The sequence below is a fragment of the Rhipicephalus microplus genome, chromosome 4, assembly GCF_043290135.1.
Source record: "Rhipicephalus microplus isolate Deutch F79 chromosome 4, USDA_Rmic, whole genome shotgun sequence".
Classification (NCBI taxonomy): Eukaryota; Metazoa; Arthropoda; class Arachnida; order Ixodida; family Ixodidae; genus Rhipicephalus; species Rhipicephalus microplus.
In genome coordinates this window covers 157,818,279-157,841,240 of record NC_134703.1, presented here as the reverse complement: position 1 = coordinate 157,841,240, position 22,962 = coordinate 157,818,279, and the positions used below count along the sequence as shown (strand labels likewise).

The 22,962-nt window shown below is 43.0% G+C and overlaps 1 protein-coding gene across 3 annotated transcripts in view; it reads left to right on the top strand.

Moving 5' to 3' along the window:
- LOC119172444 (glutamine synthetase 2) overlaps positions 1-21,721 on the top strand; it is a 28,728-nt gene extending 7,007 nt beyond the window's left edge. For all 3 annotated transcript variants that reach the window (XM_037423555.2, XM_075893812.1, XM_075893813.1), the window contains exons 2-6: positions 2,384-2,564; positions 4,277-4,438; positions 6,916-7,202; positions 9,479-9,847; positions 19,524-21,721. In XM_037423555.2, coding sequence (XP_037279452.2) covers positions 2,393-2,564; positions 4,277-4,438; positions 6,916-7,202; positions 9,479-9,847; positions 19,524-19,637 — 1,104 coding nt within the window. In that variant the 5' untranslated portion in view covers positions 2,384-2,392 and the 3' untranslated portion in view covers positions 19,638-21,721. The remainder of the gene's footprint in view (positions 1-2,383; positions 2,565-4,276; positions 4,439-6,915; positions 7,203-9,478; positions 9,848-19,523) is intronic.
- Positions 21,722-22,962: the final 1,241 nt, after the last annotated feature.

Here is a 22,962-nt window from a genome sequence, read left to right as displayed (position 1 = left end):
CACAAACAGGCTTCATCGCTTGTTCATCGAAATAATCAAATAGGCTTTCTCTCGCTCATCTTATGTGAAATATATTTCCCATTTTAAATTATTAGTCTGTAGGCCATACGAAGCTCCATAAATTTATATACGACGTTATAGCTATATAATAGCCGATGCTGCGACCCAAACGGTGGCATCACCATCTTGTTGGGCATTTCATACCACATTGAGCGTTTCTTCACGATAGCAGGCGTGTTTAGATATGGTGGAAGAGTCATTTGCTAAGCGGATAACAAAATATTTTTTTTTTCTTTCTGGTGCCTCTTTGAAAGCTCCTTACGCAACAATGCTCCTGCACTGCAAAAACCTAGAGTACCGAACACAGCAGCACGATTGTTCGTACAAGCTATGAAAGTGCTTTTCCAAGAGAACGTTCGGTAATGAAAACACAATGCCAGGGTATCGTGTTCCTGGCGGGAGTAACGCCTCGAAAAAGTGAAAGCTCCCCCGCAAGCAAGCGTGCGTATAGCACACACTCGTCGAATATTCCCCGGCTGGTGTAGAGTTGTACGTGTTGCCCACACAGCCAGACCGATCACAAAGCGTTATTCGTCATTGCACGTCACTAGGCATTTAGCAAAAAGCGGAGCACGCATTGACGCTTCTGCAAGTGAAGAAATGAAACAGAAAAACAACGCGGGGCTCATGGCGTCCACGTGAAAGTTCGCAGTGCTTCCGCGCTTAAGGCGGGAAAAAAGTGTTATTTGGCTCGCGAATGTTTCTCAAAGTAAAGGGGAAATCATCCCTTCTAGCAGAAAAGCTCCTCTCTCCGAGGTTTCTAAGTGGTTATGAGCTCATAGAGCATTCGAAAACAATGCTGCAGGTTCCATGACCTGCCCTCAATATGATGGTGACCATTCTTTTCCTATTGGCTGCAGAAAATAGAGTTTCCGTTACTTCAACTGAATAAACCCCTGACAGAGATGAACTCATGGGACACAGAGGTGTCACTAAAGCTAATATTTCAACAACCTTCTGTCTTTTTGATGGCTTTCCTTTGTGGTGTCTGAGTATATAAGATGATCTAGTGGAGACCTGAAGAAGCTCGTGGCATTGAATCCCAGCCGTAGCGGTTGTATTTTTGGTGGACGCGACAAAAATTATTCATGTCCTTGTACTTAGCTTTAGGTGCACGTTAAAGATCCCCGGGTGATATTGGGGCTTTCGGACATAAAACCCCAACAGTTGATTCTATTCAAGGCAGTAGCGGAAGACCAAATATATCGTGGAAGCGTGCATGACACCTTCCACTGAAAGCATTGTTTCTCTCCCTAAAGGTCCGCCCTCTACTAAATTCTTGCCGCGTTTGAACTCTCTGGAACCACTTTAGCTGGTAGTTCATTTGTGTTTTAGGTGTTGAATAGCCAACCGTTTAAAAGAAATTGTCCTCATATCTGCATGTTTCACTGCGAATGTTGTCCAAAGAGGGTAGCCTTTCACCTGGAGAGAGTAAAGCGTTTATTTGATGTTCTGCGTTAGAAAATTGGTGAATCGGATTCTGAAGGCGCTGCATGTGACATGAGAGGAATTTGGCAGTAATCTAAAAAAAAACACGAAAGGATGGCCTCCGATGTAGCAAGCACGCAGCGTGCGCGCACCATATCGGAGGCTATAACTTGTAGAAGGCAAGACCACGGGTAAGTGCCACCGCCGTATCGTCGTAGCAAAGCGTAGGAAACACTCACCTTTTCTTGCATAGCGTTGCATTGTCAGTGCAACGTAATAAACGCAACGATTCTAACAATTGCCTTTGTATGACTTTTATACCACAAAGAAGCACGTCCTAGCCTTGTGCCACAGATATGCGCAATACTTGCTTTTCAAAGAACAATACGCACAAGTATGAACGAAGAAACGAGAGCAACATTGGTGGGCACTGGGGATGTGGTTGATCTTAGTGGTTGCTGGTGACGCACAAAAGTCGGTCGACAGATAGACAGGAAGGCAGACAGGCCACAATTTTTGCGTCAGAGTATCCAAAGAAATCCTGTCATCCTTAAAACAAATCCGGCATGGAGGTCCACTGAAGAATCCAAAGTAATTGCCTTCTTGTGACTAGCTGAAGTTTACATAAAGCAGGAGGCAAGCAGAGCGAATCTTTCTTTCTGATGTGAGATATTGCTATCGGCTGATAGCATTGATAACAGCAGAAATTAACAACCTTCCTGCCGCATCATCTGAAACAGCACGTTGTTGTGACCATTTTTTGATACCCAAGTATTTACTCGGACGATGTGCTGTGCAAAACACATCATTACTTAAATTCCTTCTTGTGGCAGTAGGGAAAGATAACATACGTTGGTTTATTTGTGGGTCTTATTGGAGCCTGATCAACTCGCAGGAAATTGCAATGACTCCGCTAATGCCCACCTACACAAGCAATCAAGCGCTCCTGTCCAAATATCTAAGTTTGCCCCAGCCGAGCAACCAAGTTCAGTGCACATACATCTGGATCGATGCTACTGGACAAAATCTGCGCTGCAAAACAAGAACCGTAGAATTTGAGCCCAAAGAGGCCAAAGGTAAGGCTTTACTTATTTTATTTAATTATCAGAAGCAACAATTATCCATCCACTTAGGTCTGACAAAAGAGTTGATTTTTTTTGTTTTCATCACCTTTCACAACCCGTCCTTTATTTTTGCAAATGTATACAATATCTCGCGTATGGAATAGTGACTCGACAACGTGGTGATTTAGGAATAATTTGAATAGCTGCTTGCTCATACAACAAATGAGCTTTTATATATTAACATATTTTTATGATCGTGTATGTTATCATTCGAGAGGTACTGAACTAACCCAACAAGCCGAAGTCGTTGGTAATTTATCATGTTTTGGTAAATGTGCAGCCTGATACTGACGAAAGGCAAGTGTTGATTTCACATGTGAGACGTCTGTGCTTTGAAAGCAGTGTAAAATAAATATCGGCCCTCAGCTTGTCAAAGGAAGCAAACAAAAACATGTCACATACATATCAGTGTGTATACCTTTCAATATGATGAAAAATTTGTTCATGGCCAATCAGTGTTTGTGAGCCCAATTTCTAAGAAAATATAAAGCTAGCTGGTCCTACTAATAAAATTGTGCAATAGACTGCTGGCACCGCAGGAATTTACTGTCATTCCATTCTGATGCGCAAACTGCAACAAGGCTTGTAACAAGAGATTAAGAAAAAGTTAAAATAAAACGCTACGGTGCAGATCAAAATAAACATTGATGCATTTAAATAAGTACAAGCGATAGCGACATAAGAATACAAAAAAAGGAATCAGAAACCTGATCATAAAGTTTAGGCATCAGTTCTTACGTCCACGAAACATCGGCATGGTGCTACCGTCACAATCACTGTTTGCATCGGAAGATATGAAAATAGAGGCCGAATGTCTACAAGCTCGTCGTTTCATCATAGCGTTGCCCTTTTTATTATTTTACAACTAAGTTAATTTACTTTGCAGAGCAGTTTGAAGTATGTTTTATGCCATGCAGCTCGCATGTCGAACGTCCTTTCTCAACTTCGTCTTTTAGTCAGCATTAAAGGCTATGACGTAAGTGAATGGCATGATGAACCCTGGATTACAAATTGAGCAACAAAATACTGATTTGTTCAGCGAAAATCAGAACACCAAGAAATGTTGCCAGCATTAGGCGTATGAATTTTTGTGTGTTCAAAAATCATACAGCGCGAGAGTGTGTTAACAGTGCAGAACTTATTTGTAGGTTCATGCAGCAATCTCCATTCACCAATCCGAAACATGAACATATCCTAGAATTCATAAAGATACCGAAGTTTAGTAACATGTCGTTTGAAAGCTATCTACCGTGTTGGCATTTCACAAACTTACTGGTGTTTGGATGAGGCAGATAACCACGCACAACTTTATGGTCATAGCGCACATTATTTCGGATGCAGTGGTTTGAGAAATAAACGCAATAAAAACACCCAGATAGTCACATGTAATAGACCCCAAAATGCATGTACTGTGCATTCAATAATCGAAATCAAACCTGGATGAGCGACAGGAAGCATTCCTATACACTTAGACGCATTATCAAGTTCGACAATGCATAGGTACGCAATAGGAATCTTGACCGATGTGGCCACGATTCACACAAGCTATATGTATAAAGATTAGAGGAATGTTATCTATCCGTAACTGATTCAGTGGCTATAGATTAAGTTTGCTGCTCCAAGATACGTTTCTCTACCTTCTCATGTCTGATGGCTTCTTACAGAATTGCCCATCTGGAACTTCGACGGTTCGAGCACGGGTCAGGCCGAGGGCAAGAACTCGGACGTGCACATATACCCGGTGGCGTTGTTTCGAGACCCATTCCTGGGCGGTCCCAACAAGCTGGTGCTGTGCGAGACCTACAACTACGATCACACGCCACACGGTCAGTGCTCAAACAGGTAGTAGTGGGCTGTGCCCGACGGTCGGGTATGGCGACAACTGACAACGTTGCAGGGATGGGCAACGATACTCCCAGAATATTCTGGAATTCCGATATCAAGATACATCAGCTGGAAGTCTGAAATACAGATACTGAGATATGTTTGTCTTTGAGTTAACGAGATATTTCAAACATACATCGCGAAAAGCAGAAAAAAAGTTGCCCGGAGTACAGTTACAGGAATGGAGAGACTGAAACCCCTTTTTTTTATTTGCAAACGCTGATACCGCATACAAACATTTACGAAAGTGCAGCATAATACAGATAATCATTTATCAGCGCGTTCTCACAGGTAAAGCCGAGTCACAACGTCCGAGTCACAACGAACACAAATAACATTAGACTAAGCATGCCATTATTATATAAGGTTGGAAATCTGCTTTGCTGAAAGGTTGTTTCTATGCCTGCATTTTGGCAACAGCAGAGATACGCTCTCTGCTAGGCGGCGTCGGTACGAATTCAACACAAAACTCGTGCACCTGCAAAGTGACTGGACTTTGAAAAAAGTAAAGCTGCTGCACACCAGCCTTGAAAGATAGGGCCTAGTTGTCAGCAATTTTGATTGTGCAGGCGTTGAGTGTTTTGACACATTCTGTACGTATGGGGAGTTTTCCGCGGCATTTCCTGCGCCGCGAGCTGGTGGCCCGTCTTTGCTTGGCTTAGTACAAAAAAGCCTTCGTGTTCCGTTTAGAGACAGGTCAAATCATTACGGACAAAAAATTTTACGACATATACCAAGTTTTGTAAAATAGCGTTATGCAATCAAAACATCATATGAAAATTCACTACTTAGGTACAAATGCATTTCTAAATGGGTCTCTATACAGAAATAGAGCTGCTGTAAGTTATCTCTGAGACACAATTGCGATGCTTTTTTATTGCGATACTGCCTAGCCCTGCAACCTTGTGAGCAAAAAACAACTACGTCATTGAGTTGTGACAAAAAATTCCCTTCAAAGACAATTTTCTTCATCGCCTTTATACTAATACATTGGCCATGAGCCACGTATGCCAAAAGTTATACATTATTGCAAAACCTGATGTTACTGGTGCTTTAGAGTAGCTGTATGGCGCTAAAGGCATTGTGTGTTCGTTGATCATGCCTGTAACACGAGCTGATAAACTCGGAAACGAGGTTGTAAAACCCCCATCATATTGTAGCCTTTAAAAAATGAAACTTTCCTCACATGAAAAAAAGCATCGCGTCCACCTACCTAAAGGAAACATGCAATATGGGAGATGTATGTGAGACGCTCATCTAGTTCGAGCTGCTCATCGCGTGTACGTGAGCACGAGTTTCAGGGTAGTCAACCTCATCACGACCGTCACCCTTGTTCACCCAGAACTCTAGCTAATCTTTTGTTGACACGCGCGCATCTTCTGGTTGCCCTTGAGAATATCTCACGTATTGGGAGAAAAATTTCACTATCACCGAGTTTGCGGCATAAGGCGATGGCTGAGTTCACAATGAATGCATTGGCGTTCACTTAGAATTAGTGAAATATAATTATCGTGTGCAATCAAAGTATTATACAATTAAAGCAATATAAGCATTTGCCTGTGAATTTCAACTCAGGGACCACCGACACAGAGTCTCTGTGGCACTGAGGCCAGCGGAATTCGAAAATACACGTAAATGTTCACGCAAGGATAACTTTTGATCCATCTGTTTGTATGAAGAAAGCGTTCTAGCTTACAAAAAAGTACTTCTGTTCTGCCTTTTCAACGCGAGACTAATGCGGTTTTCTTTCATTTTCCTTTGCATCTGTGATAAAGGGTTTGTTGTGTGAACTAAGTATCCTTTAGAACAATCGGCCCCGTGGCCTTTGAGATTAGCTCTGGCCAAGCGTCACGCGGTAAGATCTATTGCACGTGTACATTATATTATCATGGACAACCTTTACAATCTATAGCACGCCTGTGGGAGGCGCAATGTTCAGTTGGCATACAGACTACAGGACAACCTTCCTTACTTTACAGCATTGTTGACATACGGATGAAGTGGTGGGGCTGATGCGTTCGCATTGAGCTGTTCACTTGATAACCACCACGAAGGCCGCCATTGCGTTTGTGCCGACATTATCCTTCTTGTAGTCGTTTTTATCACGCTGTTATCGCGCACTCCACACTCCTTTCCTGACATGACCGCTTGAGTGCGAGCTCGGAGCAAACTCGTATTCCCGAAAAGCTCGGGCCATCCTCCATAGTACCTACGGATGAGGCAGGCGTGCACAGCTAAAGCACTCAGGTTTAATAGTTTGTGACCTCAGAGAAACCACAATAAGTATGAAGATTGGGTAATCTTTAGAGTTTCTGCGATGTACTTATGTTGTTAATATTTAAGGAATCCCCAGTGCGATATGTGAAGTCAGGTTTCCAAAGATACGGTTTTACCTTCTCTCCTCGTCACCATATTACAGAGACGAACAAGCGTCACCTATGCAAGGTAGCGATGGATCGATGCAAGGACCAGAAGCCATGGTTTGGCATCGAGCAGGAGTACACTCTCCTGGACATCGATGGGCGACCATACCGGTGGCCCAAGCAAGGCTTTCCGGGACCTCAAGGGCCTTACTACTGCAGTGTCGGTGCGGACAGGGCATACGGCCGGGATGTGATGGACGCACACTACAGGGCTTGCCTGTACGCCGGCATCAAGATAGCGGGAACTAATGCCGAAGTAATGCCATCGCAGTGGGAGTTCCAGGTATGCATACAACACCTCGAACACCTTGCAGTTCTTGCAAAGATTCATTCAATGATGTGAACTAAGTTGAAAAAGCGTATTTAAGGGCATACATAATAAAGTGCTAAGTCCCAACTAAATAACCAGAGACAAAAAGTGCGAGTGAACCAGAAACTCCATGACACGATATATCTCAGGGGACGCGCAAGTATATATGCTCTTGCGAACAGCCTTGAATGTATGAATAAGTGTTAGGAGCAGTGAAGGAACACTATAACATGTGAATATATGCCAGGCAATCAATAAGGCTGTCTCATTATATTACAAAACAAATTCTTGTGATTCACTGATTTCTACATAAATAGGCTCTTTTGAATTGACCTCACAGTGGTTAAGAGGTTGTATTCATCACCAATAAAATTATTCACGATTCGATTCCTTGCATATCGAATTCCCCTCTTCCTTCTCAGTGAAAATTGTTTCAAATAATTAGATTATCTCCGACGTGGCTATGACCACTCTATTAAGAAATTTGGATGATACACAAGAGGAAAGTGATAACGTAACCGTATTTTTACTGCTGTTATGCACAATCCAACAATTTCAACACAAAGAACAATTTGGTAGATTGTTATGAGAGATTTGAATTTTTGCTCACAAAACACCACAACCAGTGTTACTTAACGTACCACGCAATCATGTAAATGCTGCGCACGTATTACCAAGCACTGTGTGCATACCTTTTCACGGCGTGGGGCTTCGCTGCGGATGTAGCAGGTTCACCTCTACAAACTCAACTTGATTACGTGAGGCCTAAGCCTCATCCAGCTATTTTTGACATCTCCTTCCCGGTGTGATCGCACGTAAGCACTGCAATACCGTCCAACACGCGAGTGCAGTTCACTTTAATGGTTTATGAGGAAGTCCTCATTTAAATGAGATGAAAGTGAACCAAAAAAAAAGCATTTTTAAAACTGATTTTATATTCCCATCAGTGGTGTGTGCAGAGGCGGGAGAGCACACTCAAAAATTCAGCCAGGTTATTCGGCGAAATCTTTCAGTGCAATAACGATGGTCATCATGAAAAGCATTATCGCTTACCTTTAGATGTTCTTAAGATACCTTCATGAGGTAACGAATGGTTATTACAACAAAGCTTTCTTCTAAATAATGATGCAATAGTAGCTGTATTGCCATATTTGTTACAACATGTAGATGATACAAGCATCGCGAAGAAAAATTGCAACAGCAATACTCGCACATCCTGTAATACCACTTACTCTTCGCCGTGGGAACGAAACCTCAGAGGCAAAATCAACCATCGCTTATGCTAATGCCGTTTTACAGACAAAGTACTTAGTAACACTTGCTTGCTATGAGCTAGAATGTTTGTAATTTTATTGTTAAGTTTCTAGCCTACAACGTGATGCTGATTCCTTAGTGTATCAAACAACACCTATAAGTATTAGCACGAGGTGTTCATACGGGATGAAACGACCTCTGAAACCTTAATTATTTCCAACGTCTCAGTGCTCAACGCAGCACTATGCTCAATGCAGCACTATGCTCAATGGCTCTTGTGCGCCAAACATCTGCTCTAACACATGATGGTGCCTAATGTGAGGAGCATTTGACATAAGAAATACGTGTGCCTGCGCTTTATACATAGTAGGCTAAAACGGCGTAATGGGAATTGTGTCGGCTTCTCCTCCATCAGAGCAGTCATCGGTACTTAGAAAAAGTCCAATTTTCTCTGCTCCCTTTTCTTTCTTCTAAAATTATTCCTATACTTGTTTTGACATTATATTCAGCCTATTTACTGTGTTATGGCCTCATAAACATGAGGGAATTCGTACAACTTGAGTTTTAGACATTTTAGTATATTTTTTATGCTCTACTGAGCCATCAAGAAAGCTGGTTAACCATGTTTAAGCAAACAATGTTACATAGCACAAGCTGAGTGACCTGCAATTTTTTACATGAAAAAAATAGACAATAACTCTTTGGCAGCATGAAGCTGCAAGAAAATGCATACAGGTGAGAAATAACTTGCTCTGAGAAATCCATGTGATTTCCCTCGTTTATTCTTGCTAGAAGAAGGTGGTTGACAGTTTTCTTTTCATAAACAACCCGCCATCTTGAGGGGATACCAAAATATGCTGTGCAAGTTCTTTCGTTGCAATGCAATAACGACGACTGCAGGTATAAAAACTGTTTCAGCAACAATAGTTTTTAGCTTGCATCGCTTGTAGCGGCAGGAAACTCCATGGCACTTTTTTTAAACATCTGATCCACAGGTCGGACCGTGCGAAGGCATAAGCATCGGCGACCAGCTGTGGGTGGCCCGTTACATCTTGCAACGAGTCGCTGAGGACTTCGGCCTGGTGGTCACACTCGACCCGAAGCCAGTGACGGGAGACTGGAACGGTGCAGGCGCGCACACCAACTTCAGTACGCTCGCTATGCGCCAGCCCGATGGCATCCGTTACATCGAGAAGGCCATCGAGCAACTCTCGCGTAATCACCGCGAGCACATCCAAGCCTACGACCCGCACGGAGGCCGAGACAATGAACGTCGCCTTACGGGGCTGCACGAGACTTCCAGCATCCACGACTTCACCTCAGGCGTGGCCGACCGCGGAGCCAGTATCCGCATACCTCGCCAGGTCAGTGACGGCATCTTTCTAGTGTTTGCATTAGCTTTGATGCGACTCTTTCGAATGATTGATTCAACTCAAAATGACGGGTGTGGCCTTCAATATTCAATAGAGTTGAATGCGAAAGCAATATTCTAACGTTGTGCGTACTTGAAGCACTTAGTGCATACTTTTTATTGTATGATATTATTCGAAAAATTTAAATTGTAGATTACTGCAATTTATTCTACAATATTTAAAGTGGTTTTTTTGTGAGTGAAGCTTTCCAATATGGCTGAATTCTGAGTAATGAGTAGCATCCTTTAGGCCGCCAGTGATTATGCGCGCGAAATATTTTCGGACTTGCTATGCGTCTTTTACAAGGTCTCAATGGAATACGTGCCTAACGTGTGTGCTCTTTAAGATGGGTGGCTAGCTTTAACCACGAGGGTGTTATAATAATCGCCAGTTCTGACACCCGATACCTGATGACTATTTACCCTTGTACCAAACGATATTCCTGTATCCGGGCTTCGGCAGCTGCACTTTCGATGGCGGCGCAAGTGGTGTAGGCCCGTCTGGTTAGATTTGGCTGCAGGTTAAAAAAAAAACCCTGGCGGACGAAATTTCCGGAGTCCTCCTCTACCTCTTCTATCATAATCATATGGTGGTTTTATGATGTTAAACCACACAGATCAATCAATAATCAAAAACATCACTGTGACATTACACGTTGTATTGTGAAGCCTGTATACAGAATGGATGTGTCGGTAAAGCATGATTGTTATTTACAGTGCATTTCAAAGCAGAAGAAGTTATTTTCACTGTATTTTCAAATAAGTGCGTGAGTGTGTGGTAGAATATCTGCTCACCACGCAAACGGTCCCGGCTTAACACTCACGTGGACTCATGAATTTTTATTGCTATGTGTATTTTATTTTGCATCTTTCCAGTGTTTTTGATACGGGTAAGATTATGATGTCTCATTCACAACCAAAAACACCGACACTGGAATTTTGGTGAAACGAGATATTTCAACGCTATCGTGTTTTTAACTGTTTCTTGTAGGCTAACCTCACCGACAAATCTAGAAAATGAGTCAAAGCCCGTATATATATGAACGCTCCCATTTCGTCATTTCTCTAATGCTTGGTTTTTTTTTAATAAACTGATTGTTACCCATGCTTTAATGACGTCATTTGCCCACACTTTTTTATTCTTAGTAGAGAAATGTTCGCCTAAAATTGTTTTATTTATGTGCTTGTCGCTGCGCACAATATACACACGTTCAGGGATGGTACGTTCCGGACAAATGCTTGAGGCATTACTTATGCGGGAAATACCGGACATAAACTGCTGCATTCTTTTGGCGAATAGAACCATGCTCAAGTAGCTGGCTGTTATTGGTGTAAACCAACTTTTGGGGGCATCAATGCGCGACTGAATTCCCTGTCAGAGAGTATTGCCACTTTGCAGGAGGAACCGGCCTTCTTTTGTAGTTCAGCTTACCGAAAACAGCAGCAGAGACGTCAGTCCTCGAAGGCTGATCCAGAGTAGTGCGCTGCTCCATTCATTCTCACAGGTGCCTATAAAGAGTGCAGAGTTGTTGCTGGCGCGTGTAGTTCAGCTTGCTTAAGGCTGGAGCTTTTCAGCGTAGCTCCTCTCACCTCAATGAGCTACATCTCTGGAAGCGTGTACATTCCGCATGATAACACGGCTAAGTGGGCGAGGATGCTGGTCCTCCGCGCCGAAAGGTATGACCATCAGGTGGAAAAGAAACTTTGGTCTGGCCAACGAGCTCTTTTCCTGATGCACCCCATGACGTGTAGACGCACAAAATCCTAGGGCACGCCACTCTCGGTTGGCCTTATTGAGGTGGCCAGTAGCTGCCATTGGCACGCTGGTAGCGAATCTCATAAGCCATATTCTGTACTAATTGTTCGCAACACACCAAATTCCCTCCATAGAACTCAGCTCAATGAGACGGAATTGTCTGACGCTTAAGTTCATCACTAGGGGCTTAATATCCGTTGATAGTCAATGCAGACACTTTGATGTAGCATATTATAAAACACATCAATAATCTTCAAGTGGGAAACTTTTCATCAAAAGCGAACTCAGCCTATTTCAAACAAGCCCACCCTTCACAAACAAGAAATAAAAGAACAGCTGCAAGATGACCTCCAAGCAAACACAACGGCTAACCGATGCAACACACACTACAGACATTGGCATATGCCATTTTGACGCGAATGAAGCAAAAATTTTCACAAAAACAAAATTTTAACAAAAATTGTAACAAACTGAAATCTGAAGCTTTACGTCTGAAAACCACCTTATGATTATAGAGACGCCGTAGTGGACGGCTCCGGAAACTTCGACCGCCTAGGATTCTTTAACGTGCACCCAAATCTGAGCACATAGGCATACAGCATTTCCACCTGCATTAGAAATATATCCGCCGCAGCCGAGATTTGATTCCGCGACCTGCGGGTCAACAACCGAGTACCTTAGCCACTAGATCGAGCAAACATTTCGAATGTGCAAATCACCATTGGTTCGTCATGCTGTAGTAAACCTGCTTCGGATGCCTTTGGAAGCCTGGGCATAAACGTTGAAGTGTGTAGATAGGTAGACAGACCCAAGATTGTTTTGGCATAACTGGCGGCTAATACATGAAATGGGTTTGAAGTCTCTTGGCCATTCACGACATTGACTTACCCCAACTCTCTTTTTAGGTGCCAGAGATGAGTAGTAAGAACACGTTATAACACAAACTGACACCGTACTGCTTCTTTGTTACAATGCTGGAAGTCGGATATTCTCGACAACATGAAGCACGAGAAACCACACAGTTAGCAGTTCATAAAAGTAAAATAGATTGGTTCATATTTGTGTATTTATTAGATCACATGATAAAAAGCTCGCGAAGGAAGAGGTGACTTTCTTGACCATAAAGAAAGCAGTTTCAAGAAATAAGACGAAGTAGGCATGGACCTTGTTTATTTTGGTTTTGGGTGTCAGCATTGCTTAAAGAGAGCTCGGTTCCTTCGTCTTCACACTAATTATTGAAAGGCCTGTGGTGTCCTTATGTAAGGTAGTGAAGGAAGCATTATGCTACTGCACTGTATTCGTTCTAATACAAAATATATACCTGGTGTTTCAAGAAACGCGTCCACAATTCTCAAAAGTCTGCGGAATCCTTCGAATTTATCACACCTTCGTTGAACAACGTCGTTCGAAACCTTCACAGTGTAATTTTTTGCGGTGGCAGAGACCTTGATCTTGTCAGATGCATCATTTGGAACAGTAGTATGAAAAAGTAGAATAGTCACATATGTAATTAGTGCAGCTAGATGGCCATGTGAAATAAGATAAATAAAATATTTTATGCGAAGTCCCTATCGTCGCTTTAATGTATTGAAGTGGCCCCTGGTTTTCTTGTGGCATGACGAAACAAAATCAAATTCAACTGCGAGACCTAAATCGAACCACCGATGAGCAAAACAAGCTGCTGACCAGAATGATTAACTGTTCAAGATAATGATTACAGAGGTATCTTTTGCCCGGATGGGTTAACGTAAATGTGCCTTGCGACCTATGATTGTGGGCACAGACTGCACACGCGGACAACGAATGTGATTGGTGGTTGATAAAATGTCAGCTCAATCACTCTGCGCGTCTAAACAATATTATGCAGGTTGGGCTCTTCTGAATTTTCATTTTGGTCTCACCACTGAATTCGGTTGCATTTTTTACTGCGCAAGTATACAACTAGAGACCACATTTAAAAACTGCGACAGATTTTTTGATTGAAGGCCATGAATTTTACTTTTTAATGCAATAGCGTTAAAGAGCTCGTATCGCAGAAATTCTATAGTGTCGGTGTTGTTGGTTGTTAGCGAAGAACTATCATCTTATGCGTGACGAAAAAATCGGGAATGATGCAAGTAAGACAAAGAAACAATAACAAACTCTGGAGCTGAGTGCGGATTGAACCAAGGTTGTTGGGGTGCGCGTGGGGACTGAACCCAGATTGTTTGTGCGGTAAGTGGGTATTCCACCACACGACCACGCCTCTGCTTGTGAAAACAGTTAAAAGAACTTCCTCTGCTTGGAAATGCAGTGAAAGTAGCTCTCATGCTTCACAAACATCCAGCTACTGTATGTGTGCCGCACAATGCAACATAAAATATGGCAGTAAAAACTCGTTGTACGAGCGTACATACCCATCGGACGTCAGTACGTGCGATTATCATAATGGCTCCGTGATTAAAAGCCGGCGCCCCTCTACAAAAGGCACACATGCTTCTGCGCCTATTTCATTGAGGTTACACACTGGGTGTCTAGCAAGTTCGATCCAGTTTTATGCAAAGTGTTTAAAATAAATGCTACGAACAGGATGTCCCTATCGCGTTTAACTCATAAAGACTAAGCTTTAGGGTCCCCTACTTTTTGACGTAACCACTTAAATCACTAAAACGTTTGTTAGGTTGAGCTTTGTAACTATTGTAACTATTGTATTGTAGGTTGAGTATTGTAACTATTGTAATAGTTACAACTATTGTAACTATTGTATTGTATTGTATTGTAACTATTGTATTGTGGTTAGACCAAAAAATTTTCAAGGCATCGAATTAATATAGTGTTTATATATGGTACTGTGTGGTGCTACACATTTCTGATGCACATATTATAGAAGGGGAGCTTTGGCATGTTGGTATTTGGTCACAACACCTATAGCAGCCCAAAGAAACAAGTAATATTTTTGCTTGTATGCCTTCGAGAGATCTATCACTCGTTTGAAATTAGTGTACCTATGTGCCTTTATAGCTTTGTGTCCTACAAATGTCAAAATTTTATTTTCTATGGTAAGCTGATCGTGTAAAAATAATGCAATTATGAGTTTTGACACTGATATCATGCAATGGTTACGAGGGACAATATAGTTGATAACCGCGTATTATTAACTCATCTGTGCTTTGCTGATGCGGATGGATGTAAATACGGGTTATGTGCTAAATGTAGCTCCAATGACCGCTATTTGGATTCACACCTGGTTTACGGCTATCCAAGGCACACAGCCACAGCGATGGTTGTGCATGCAAAGAAGGGATATTGTGCTTACGTTCATATTTCATGCCATTCGCTTTCATTTGAAAAGCTGTTGCATATGGAATTTATTCTGCAAGCTCCTATTATAGTCTGCCCAATCTCTTCGTTTGAACAGCCAGGCTCTTTTTATTTTAGGCTTTTATGTCTCTCTCCTTGGTAACAGTGATCCTAAAGAAGTATGGGCTACAAAAGTGGGGTGAGTGTCCTCGTTCACCGCTAGTAAAAGTAAACAAAACGTTTCATCAAATGGGCATTTGCCACAGTGCGTCCCCAAGTGGGGGTAAATTCTGCTGACTAAAAAGACCATGATACTCAATTTTCGATCATACTCTGTGTTATGTGGTTTAATTTCTGAGCATTCACAAATAAGCTAGCAAAATTTCAGCCCATTTGGTCAAGCAATTTTTATTATATTATTATACAAACACACAAGGAGCCTAAGTATGGCTACACTGGCCAACGCGCGAGCCCTCACGTTCCGAGCCTGCAGTCGGCTGTGTGAGCGTCTGCATTCCGGCAAACGATATTGCTCGCCGTCAGCTGCACATGTAATCCAGATATTTGAGCTTCCCTCTGCTTGGCACTGAAATTGAATATTGTTTAGCAGCTGAAACTGTGGTAGCAAATCACGGCGCCATTTTCGCGGCACATGATGTCACAGGAACCATGGCAAAATGACGGTCACAGGCAGTGGTCGGAGTTTACAGCTGCTGACATTTTGGGCCTGTATTGAAATCAAATATTCTGTCACAGCCCACTCTTCATATCTGTATTATCCCCGAGAAGTTATGGTGGTGCCATCTGGTGGGAAGTTTGTGTGACGTCACGGCACGGACTCTTCGATACCCACCGCGGCGCGCCTACTTAATAGATACTTTTAGTTGGCGGTACGGAGAAGTTGCGAACGTTGTGAAAGTTACGTTGCGTATACGTTGCAACCGAAGTGTGTGACAAAACTTCTAGTGCAACGAACGTGAAGCGTTTCACTCAGATAAATCCTATGCGAGATGAAAGGGTTCTGAATGCTTATCAGCACCACCCACGTTAGAAGTATGCTAGGTTCTAGTACCGTTGTTCCAGTAATAACGTGGCCTCTGTGAGCTGCACAAAAAAAAAACATCCTGACTGGCAGTGTAAGGGCCACCAGCGTACAAGACAGGTCATAGCGTTCGCTGTGTAGATTTTTAGCATCGTTCCTAGTTGCACTGAATGCGCACGTTCGCCTTTGCTGTTTTGAACTTGGGTGCGCAATGTAAGAACGGCGTCTGATCGGGCATGGCCGCACTGGATCGACTCCAGCGTTCTATCCAGCGCTGTTCTGGATGAGGCTTAGCGTACTCCGCAGCAAGTGGTCGCGTTGTAGGTATTCATGACCTTTCAATTTACTACCGACTCATTTAGGTCAAAGCTCGCACAACATTTAAGGCGTGTTGTGTTGCCCCATTAATAGAAGTACGTAACAAGCTACCGCTTTATTTGCGGGATCATTCGCCGAGAGGCCTGGCGAAAACAGGCGCGTTTCCGCACACAACCTATCGAAGGCAATTCTTCAGAGTTTTTGTGAGACACCAAGCAGTTTCTTCTGAATCATCAGGATGCCGGAACGCACCACTTGAATGTGCCGTTGTCTGGCATGAAAACACCGCCTTTCATTGGATGTACACACGCCTTGCTTCAGGTCGACTGTTGCTGTCTGCATCAAACGCCGATGCAGCCGCCATATACTCTAGTTCGCGTTGCTTCGAGGTCTCGCAACAGCATAACATAGTAAGCGTTGCGTTGCCTACGCAGCGTCTTGTCACGGGTGTGCGCGCGCATCTCTGGAATCGATACGTTACGTACTGCACATGCGCAGTTCTCTCCCGTGGCAGTGTTGCGTACGTGGGCTGGTTACGTACGCTTAACTAAAAGTGTCCAGTAATGCGCTCGCTTCGTGCACTGTTCCGCTGTTTGCATTCACTTCATGCTCGTTTCAAGCTGCAGATGAACGTGACGAAAAGAAAATTAGTAGGGATCATGGTAAAACAATCAAAAGTTTATTTTTGCTTCCGCACAGTTGCGCGCTCCGTCGTAGGCAATGTGAAGGGGTGAAAAGATCTGTGTCGCTCTCCTAACCCCTATGATAAATTCCATTCATGCCCACGGCAGCCCTGTTTAGAAGGGTTTGAAAAGAAAGAACACGGAGCTGCTTGAATACAACACACTCACTGGTGCACAGTCATGTGATTTAGACAAGCAAAACACCACATTTACATTACTAAGGGGAGTTGTCGGTAGGTTTCCTTCGAGAAATATGAGGGTTTCCACCCTCTAGTGTTCTTTGTGCCGCAGGAATTCACGTATCTACGGACAGTGCTTGCGCTGATGTGCCAAGCCTCGCGCTCGCGTGCTGCATTGAATATCGCAAAATATATTGAATTCACCCACTTATAATACCACCGCCGTTAATGTGTCTGTTTTTCACGCGTACTTGCTCACTGAACACGTTGTTTAGTTTTATGTTTTTTTCGCAGTAATATCGGGGCTTCATTTCATCGAAATTATTGAGGTTAATTGCGGTTGACGTTGTGTGAAAATTGGTCTTGCTTTCACATTGTTTTCGTGGAGAATAGTAGCAACGGTACAGCCGCGCTCGTAACTACCAATTTAGATAGCCACCGGATAAATTAATTTTTCTTGCAGTTGATTACGTGGACATTACGTGTGAGACGAGTTGTCGACTTATCAGTGCGAAAGTTCTTTAATTATTACCACAGTCACGTCGCTGAGTGCCCAATAGAAAAAGTTTATTGTGACTTTCTGTCGTTTGTGTTCGAATCATTTATGTGGTGCTCCTACGCGAAGTGAATATTCCTGACTTGTGAGGCGCTGGTGGATCACCCCGACATTTCACACAAATCACGGTATACGGCTACATCTTACCTGGCGACTGATAAGAAGCAATCTCTAAATACGATCAAAGAAACGGACATATCTGAACATTTTCGGAATGTTTGTGTGTGTGGCATTAATATTTTTTTTTAAATTTTCCACTATCTCTCAAGAGGAAGGTATATAACAGCTGTATCTTGCCGGTGCTTAGCTACGGAGCAGAAACCTGGAGACTTACAAACAGGGTTCAGCTTAAATTGAGGATGACGCAGCAAGCAATGGAAAGAAAAATGGTAAGTGTAGCCTTAAGAGACCAGAAGAGAGCAGAGTGGATTAGAGAACAAACGGGGGTTAAGGATATTCTAGATGAAATGAAGATAAGAAAATGGACATGGGCCGGGCATGTAGCGCGTAGACAAGATAACCGCTGGTCATTAAGGGTAACTAACTGGATTCCCAAAAAAGGCTCGCGAGTTAGGGGGAGACAGAAGGATAGGTGGGCAGATGAGATTGAGAAGTTTGCGGGTATATATTGGCAGCAGCAAGCACAGGACCGGGTTCACTGGCGGAACATCGGAGAGTCCTTTGTCCTGCAGTGGACGTAGTCAGGCTGATAATGATGAGGGTGATGATGATGATAATGATGAATTTTCCGTATATATTAGCTGAGTGCTCCTGTTGGATAAATCGCCATTCTGTCAAGTCATAAAGATTTTTTGCAGATGCCAGCGTAACTTGCTCGACAAAGCGCAATCCATTGAGAGAATAGAAAAGGTATAACCTTGCTTCTGATACTTCGGCCCATATATGTTCTGAACCCGGAGTATATGCCTAACTGTAATCACGTTAGCAAATCTGAGAATATTTTCATAGCACTCATTTATTGATTTACGCAATGGAAACGACCATCTTGTTGTCCTGTAACACCATTTTTTAAACAAATGATGTTCGGACGTGAGTGTGCCTGGCCTAAGCTATAAATTATGAAAACTTTTTACAGCTTCGACAAGTTTCACTAGTTATGAAACCTTCCACCATGTACCATCTTCTACCTTGCGAGATTTGCGTCAAAAAATTGAGGAGTAAACGCCAACGTTTCACTAAGGTGCGGGTACATGGCAGGCGCCGAAAAAGAAGACAATCGGTGGCGAAATAGGCGAGTCCTTGCCATGACTTCAAATCGCCGTGACCGCAGCGACGCCAGTGCCCGTTCCCAGGCATAACAGACCCTGTACTGCTATAGTCATCGCTGAAAATTTTGAATTGTTGGGAGACCATGTCCTGGCTCCTCTAGCACTGGTCCACAAAAACTGAAGGAGGTAACTAAGCTTCTTCGTAAAACCTGTATGCTTCTTTGTAGAACCTGTCGATGTAAAACCGATGTATAAAGCCTGTCGACTCTGTCTATGCTCAGAATGTTACGTTCAAGATGCAATAAAACTCTACTACCCCCTCAAAGCTACCTCAAAACTTGACCAAGAGTGTTTAAAAAAGAGCTGTCATGGAGCGTACTTCAAAGGCTTGCAAAAAAGAGAAACGAAAATGACTGACGAAGGGAAGGCCCCCATCTTTGCAGTTTCATCAGTGTCCGAAATTTGGAGCGCTTTGAATTTTTCGTTTGTTTGTCTAATCTTCTCAGTTTTCCTTTCAAATGTTAAACTGGTAGTTATGGCAGAAGATTACTCACTGTTATTTTCTTCTCCACTCACCAACTGTGCAGGTCTCAGAAGACCGCAAGGGTTACCTCGAGGACCGGCGACCTGCGTCCAACTGCGACCCATACAGCGTGGCGCGGGCTATTGTCAACACCGTGTGCCTCAACAAGACCCCGTAACTAATCGGAGTGGCACAATTGACCTGAAGGATGCTCTTGGGCGGACACAACGAAGTTTCTTCACCAGAAACAACAAAATTCTATCTGCGCATAAATTATATGATATGCTTGATCGCGGCGTATTGTCAATAGGAGTGGAGCAAGAAAGCATGGTGTTACGTGAAATTCATGTTTCGAAACAATGAGCGAGGTTGTCATGGCTGCCATGTGATAATTATCTTACGTGGTTTCTGCTGCTGGCGACAATATTATGCGGCCGTAACTTAGCAAGGGCCCCTGGTGTAAGCCACGTTCAATCTGCGCGCTTTATCACAGATTTTCGAAATTGAACGTAATGGAATGAAAAAAACAATTTTTTTCTCAAAAAATTTATGGCAATAGTCATTTAAACGACATCTGTTGCAAAATTGGTAACAACAATTTCGTAGCGATGTTCCCGAATTATATCAAGCGTTTTTACAGGAAAATAACAAGAAGTCATAATAATTCTTTCGCTGCCTAATAAAAGCGGCTTCTACAATGAACTTTTTTATACGTTAGCTTTGGTCATTATTCATTCATTATACATTCAACAGATATGTGCTAAATCATTCGTTAACCATTCATCCATGCATCTCAACAACTACGTTCTAACGCTATACAGAAGTTATATAAATTTAAAGCTGATGCTTTGCAATATATTACGACGCCAAGGTGCACTTGGATGTCATTACAGCAAACACAATGGTTCTATACTACCATCTTGGTTCGGGACGTCGAATTAACTCTGGCCTAAATTCTCTCTTTTACGATAATGTCTGTCATCAATGAAAGCTTAGTAATCGTAGCGAATGCATCAGTACACTAAGTTTGATCTTTTTTTTTTTTAATACGAAATGTGTTGTGCCGGGATACACCACGGTTACACTGGCGTATTTCCGTCTCGGGCAAGACGTTGAAAAACACGCACTTACAGATGGTAAATAAAACGTACAAGAAATAATTCCGCCGCCAATAGTCAAACATGTGACCCCTGGTGCCTGATAACGTGGTGCAAGGTGACTCTACAACAAAGGACTTCTTCGACATACGATGAACTATTTGCAAAAACCGTTACCGTTGGCGGTACTCGGGGCTTATTAGCTTCAGCATGTTTTCGTCATCTCTAAGTAGATGGCACGACAGGTCCAAAGATTGTCGCCCCGCGCATTGCAACGCACGCGCGCTTTCTTCGCGATGAGTGCTGTTTGTACGCTTCGTGCCAACAACGACTAAATTTCAAGGCCGAAGGGCTGCCGCTGTGACATCAGAAGGTGGAAGCCCAGTTATCTTACTGAGCATGCTGAGTAATATTTTTTCCCACTTCTTTTATTCGGCCCAATCTAGCCGCAGCAGCTGCGACAGCGGGAGCGTTGGTTCTCCTAAAACGTGAACGAAGCACTGCCTTTCCGCCGCATTCGCGGCGTAACTGGGCCCCCACCCTCTGACGTCACTGCGGCAGCCCTTCAGCCTTGAAATTAAGTAGGTGTTGCTTGTGCCCTCGCCGCGAGTCAGAAAAGGCATGATAGTCGGTTCGCTCACCACAGCAGCCGCCCTTGCGAAACGAGGGCACCACTTACGTATAAAGAAGTTAGAACTTTGACAGTTCTTAGTTCAAGCTTATCCTGGCTGTACATGTGCTTCCGTTTCACGTGTACTCCTTTGTGCTTGAACTTTGACAGTTCTTAGTTCAAGCTTATCCTGGCTGTACATGTGCTTTTGTTTCACGTGTACTCCTTTGTGCTTGAGCATGAAGGATGCTTTAAGTGTCGAGGGGTGACAGTTGTTCGCTCTCATGATCTGCATGTTCTTTTCATTCGTCTTTTTTGGTTGAGCGGAACACGAGGGACTGAAAAAGCTGTACCTAGAACAGGTTGTGATAGTGCTTTGCTATCAGTGTTACGTCTATATTTTTGACACTCTTTTGCGAAAATGAACAGTTGAAACATTGCGCATCACGTGTACTGTTGCATCTTTCGTTAGCGATTCACGAATTTCGCTAAGCGCTCAACATCATCAGGTTACTGTATACCTAAACGCGAAAAATAAAAATACTGGACAGAAAAGACCAGTCTTATTCCTCAGTTGTTTTTGATATGTTCTGCATTTCGGTTCATCACAAAGAACTTGTTACATGGATGCGTTGCAAATGACCAAGAAAAAAAAACAAGGTAGCAGGCGTGTTCGTATGCAGTGATAGAGCAGAACACTTGTACTTAAATTATTAATGAATGGTCCTATAAAACCACTTTTTTGTTTTTTTTAAGAGATGCATTGAAATATTTTGCGCGGAGAAAGATCAACACTCAATTTACCGCTACGCCTATCTTAGGAACGGGGCTATATATATGCTTCACATTTACAGTGGGAATAAAGCGACAGTATGGTCTTGGCAGTAAAGGAACCATGGGATGACCAAGGTGGTGAACGCCCTAGCAGGTTTTGCAAATACAAAACCTTTTATTTGGTGAACTTGCACTTAAGACTCAAGTAAAAGCTATGCACGCTGTTCCCTCAAATCCGCATCCGCAGTCCTTGGCCATCTAATAACCAAGATATTCATTGCTGGAACGCGCAGTTTCTTTATAAAACACGTTCTAAGCTTTGCGCGTTATCGCTATAGTGCTCGCGCAGGCCCTAAAATAGACTTTACTATGCGCGTACTGCATGTAATTTGAACAAATTTACCCAAAGAAATAGCAAGGCATCACAAGCACCATGGCGTAGCCTGCGTCGAGAGTTGAAAACTTTTTTTTTTGTTGCATAAACCCGAATAAATCAATATAAAGCAATAAACACGCGTGTGAATTCTCGGCTCGGAAAAAGCATCGTGCTAGCGTTTACACCAGAATGAAGAAGAGCAAGTAAACTCTATTTCATACGAAAGAGGAATAAAAAAACAAGAACTAGAGTCTTCAGGTTCCTTCATGCAATTTGGACGGTTTAAGGCGCACGACATGTACGACCTTGAGGCTTGCCTGATGCCACTTTAGAGTTCGCGATAATGCAACCTCGATGCCAAGTGCACCGAGACTTCGAAGTACCGTGTGCGGTCCGAAGTATTGTCGCAGAAACCTTTCGGTAAGCCCTCATTAGCGTTTTGGCGTCCACACTCAAACAGGGTTTCTTATTTGGTATTCGATGTTGAGTTAAAAAAAATCAAAGCGACGGCTGCCGTTAGTTTGTTGTCTCCTGTTGCCCAGGTGGGCGAGTTGTCTGGCTGCTGGTGCTCTGAAGGTAGAGTGTGACGTTTTAGGTTTTATTGATTCGTGATTTCGGGCAGCATGGCGTCAACTGTCGCTGTCTA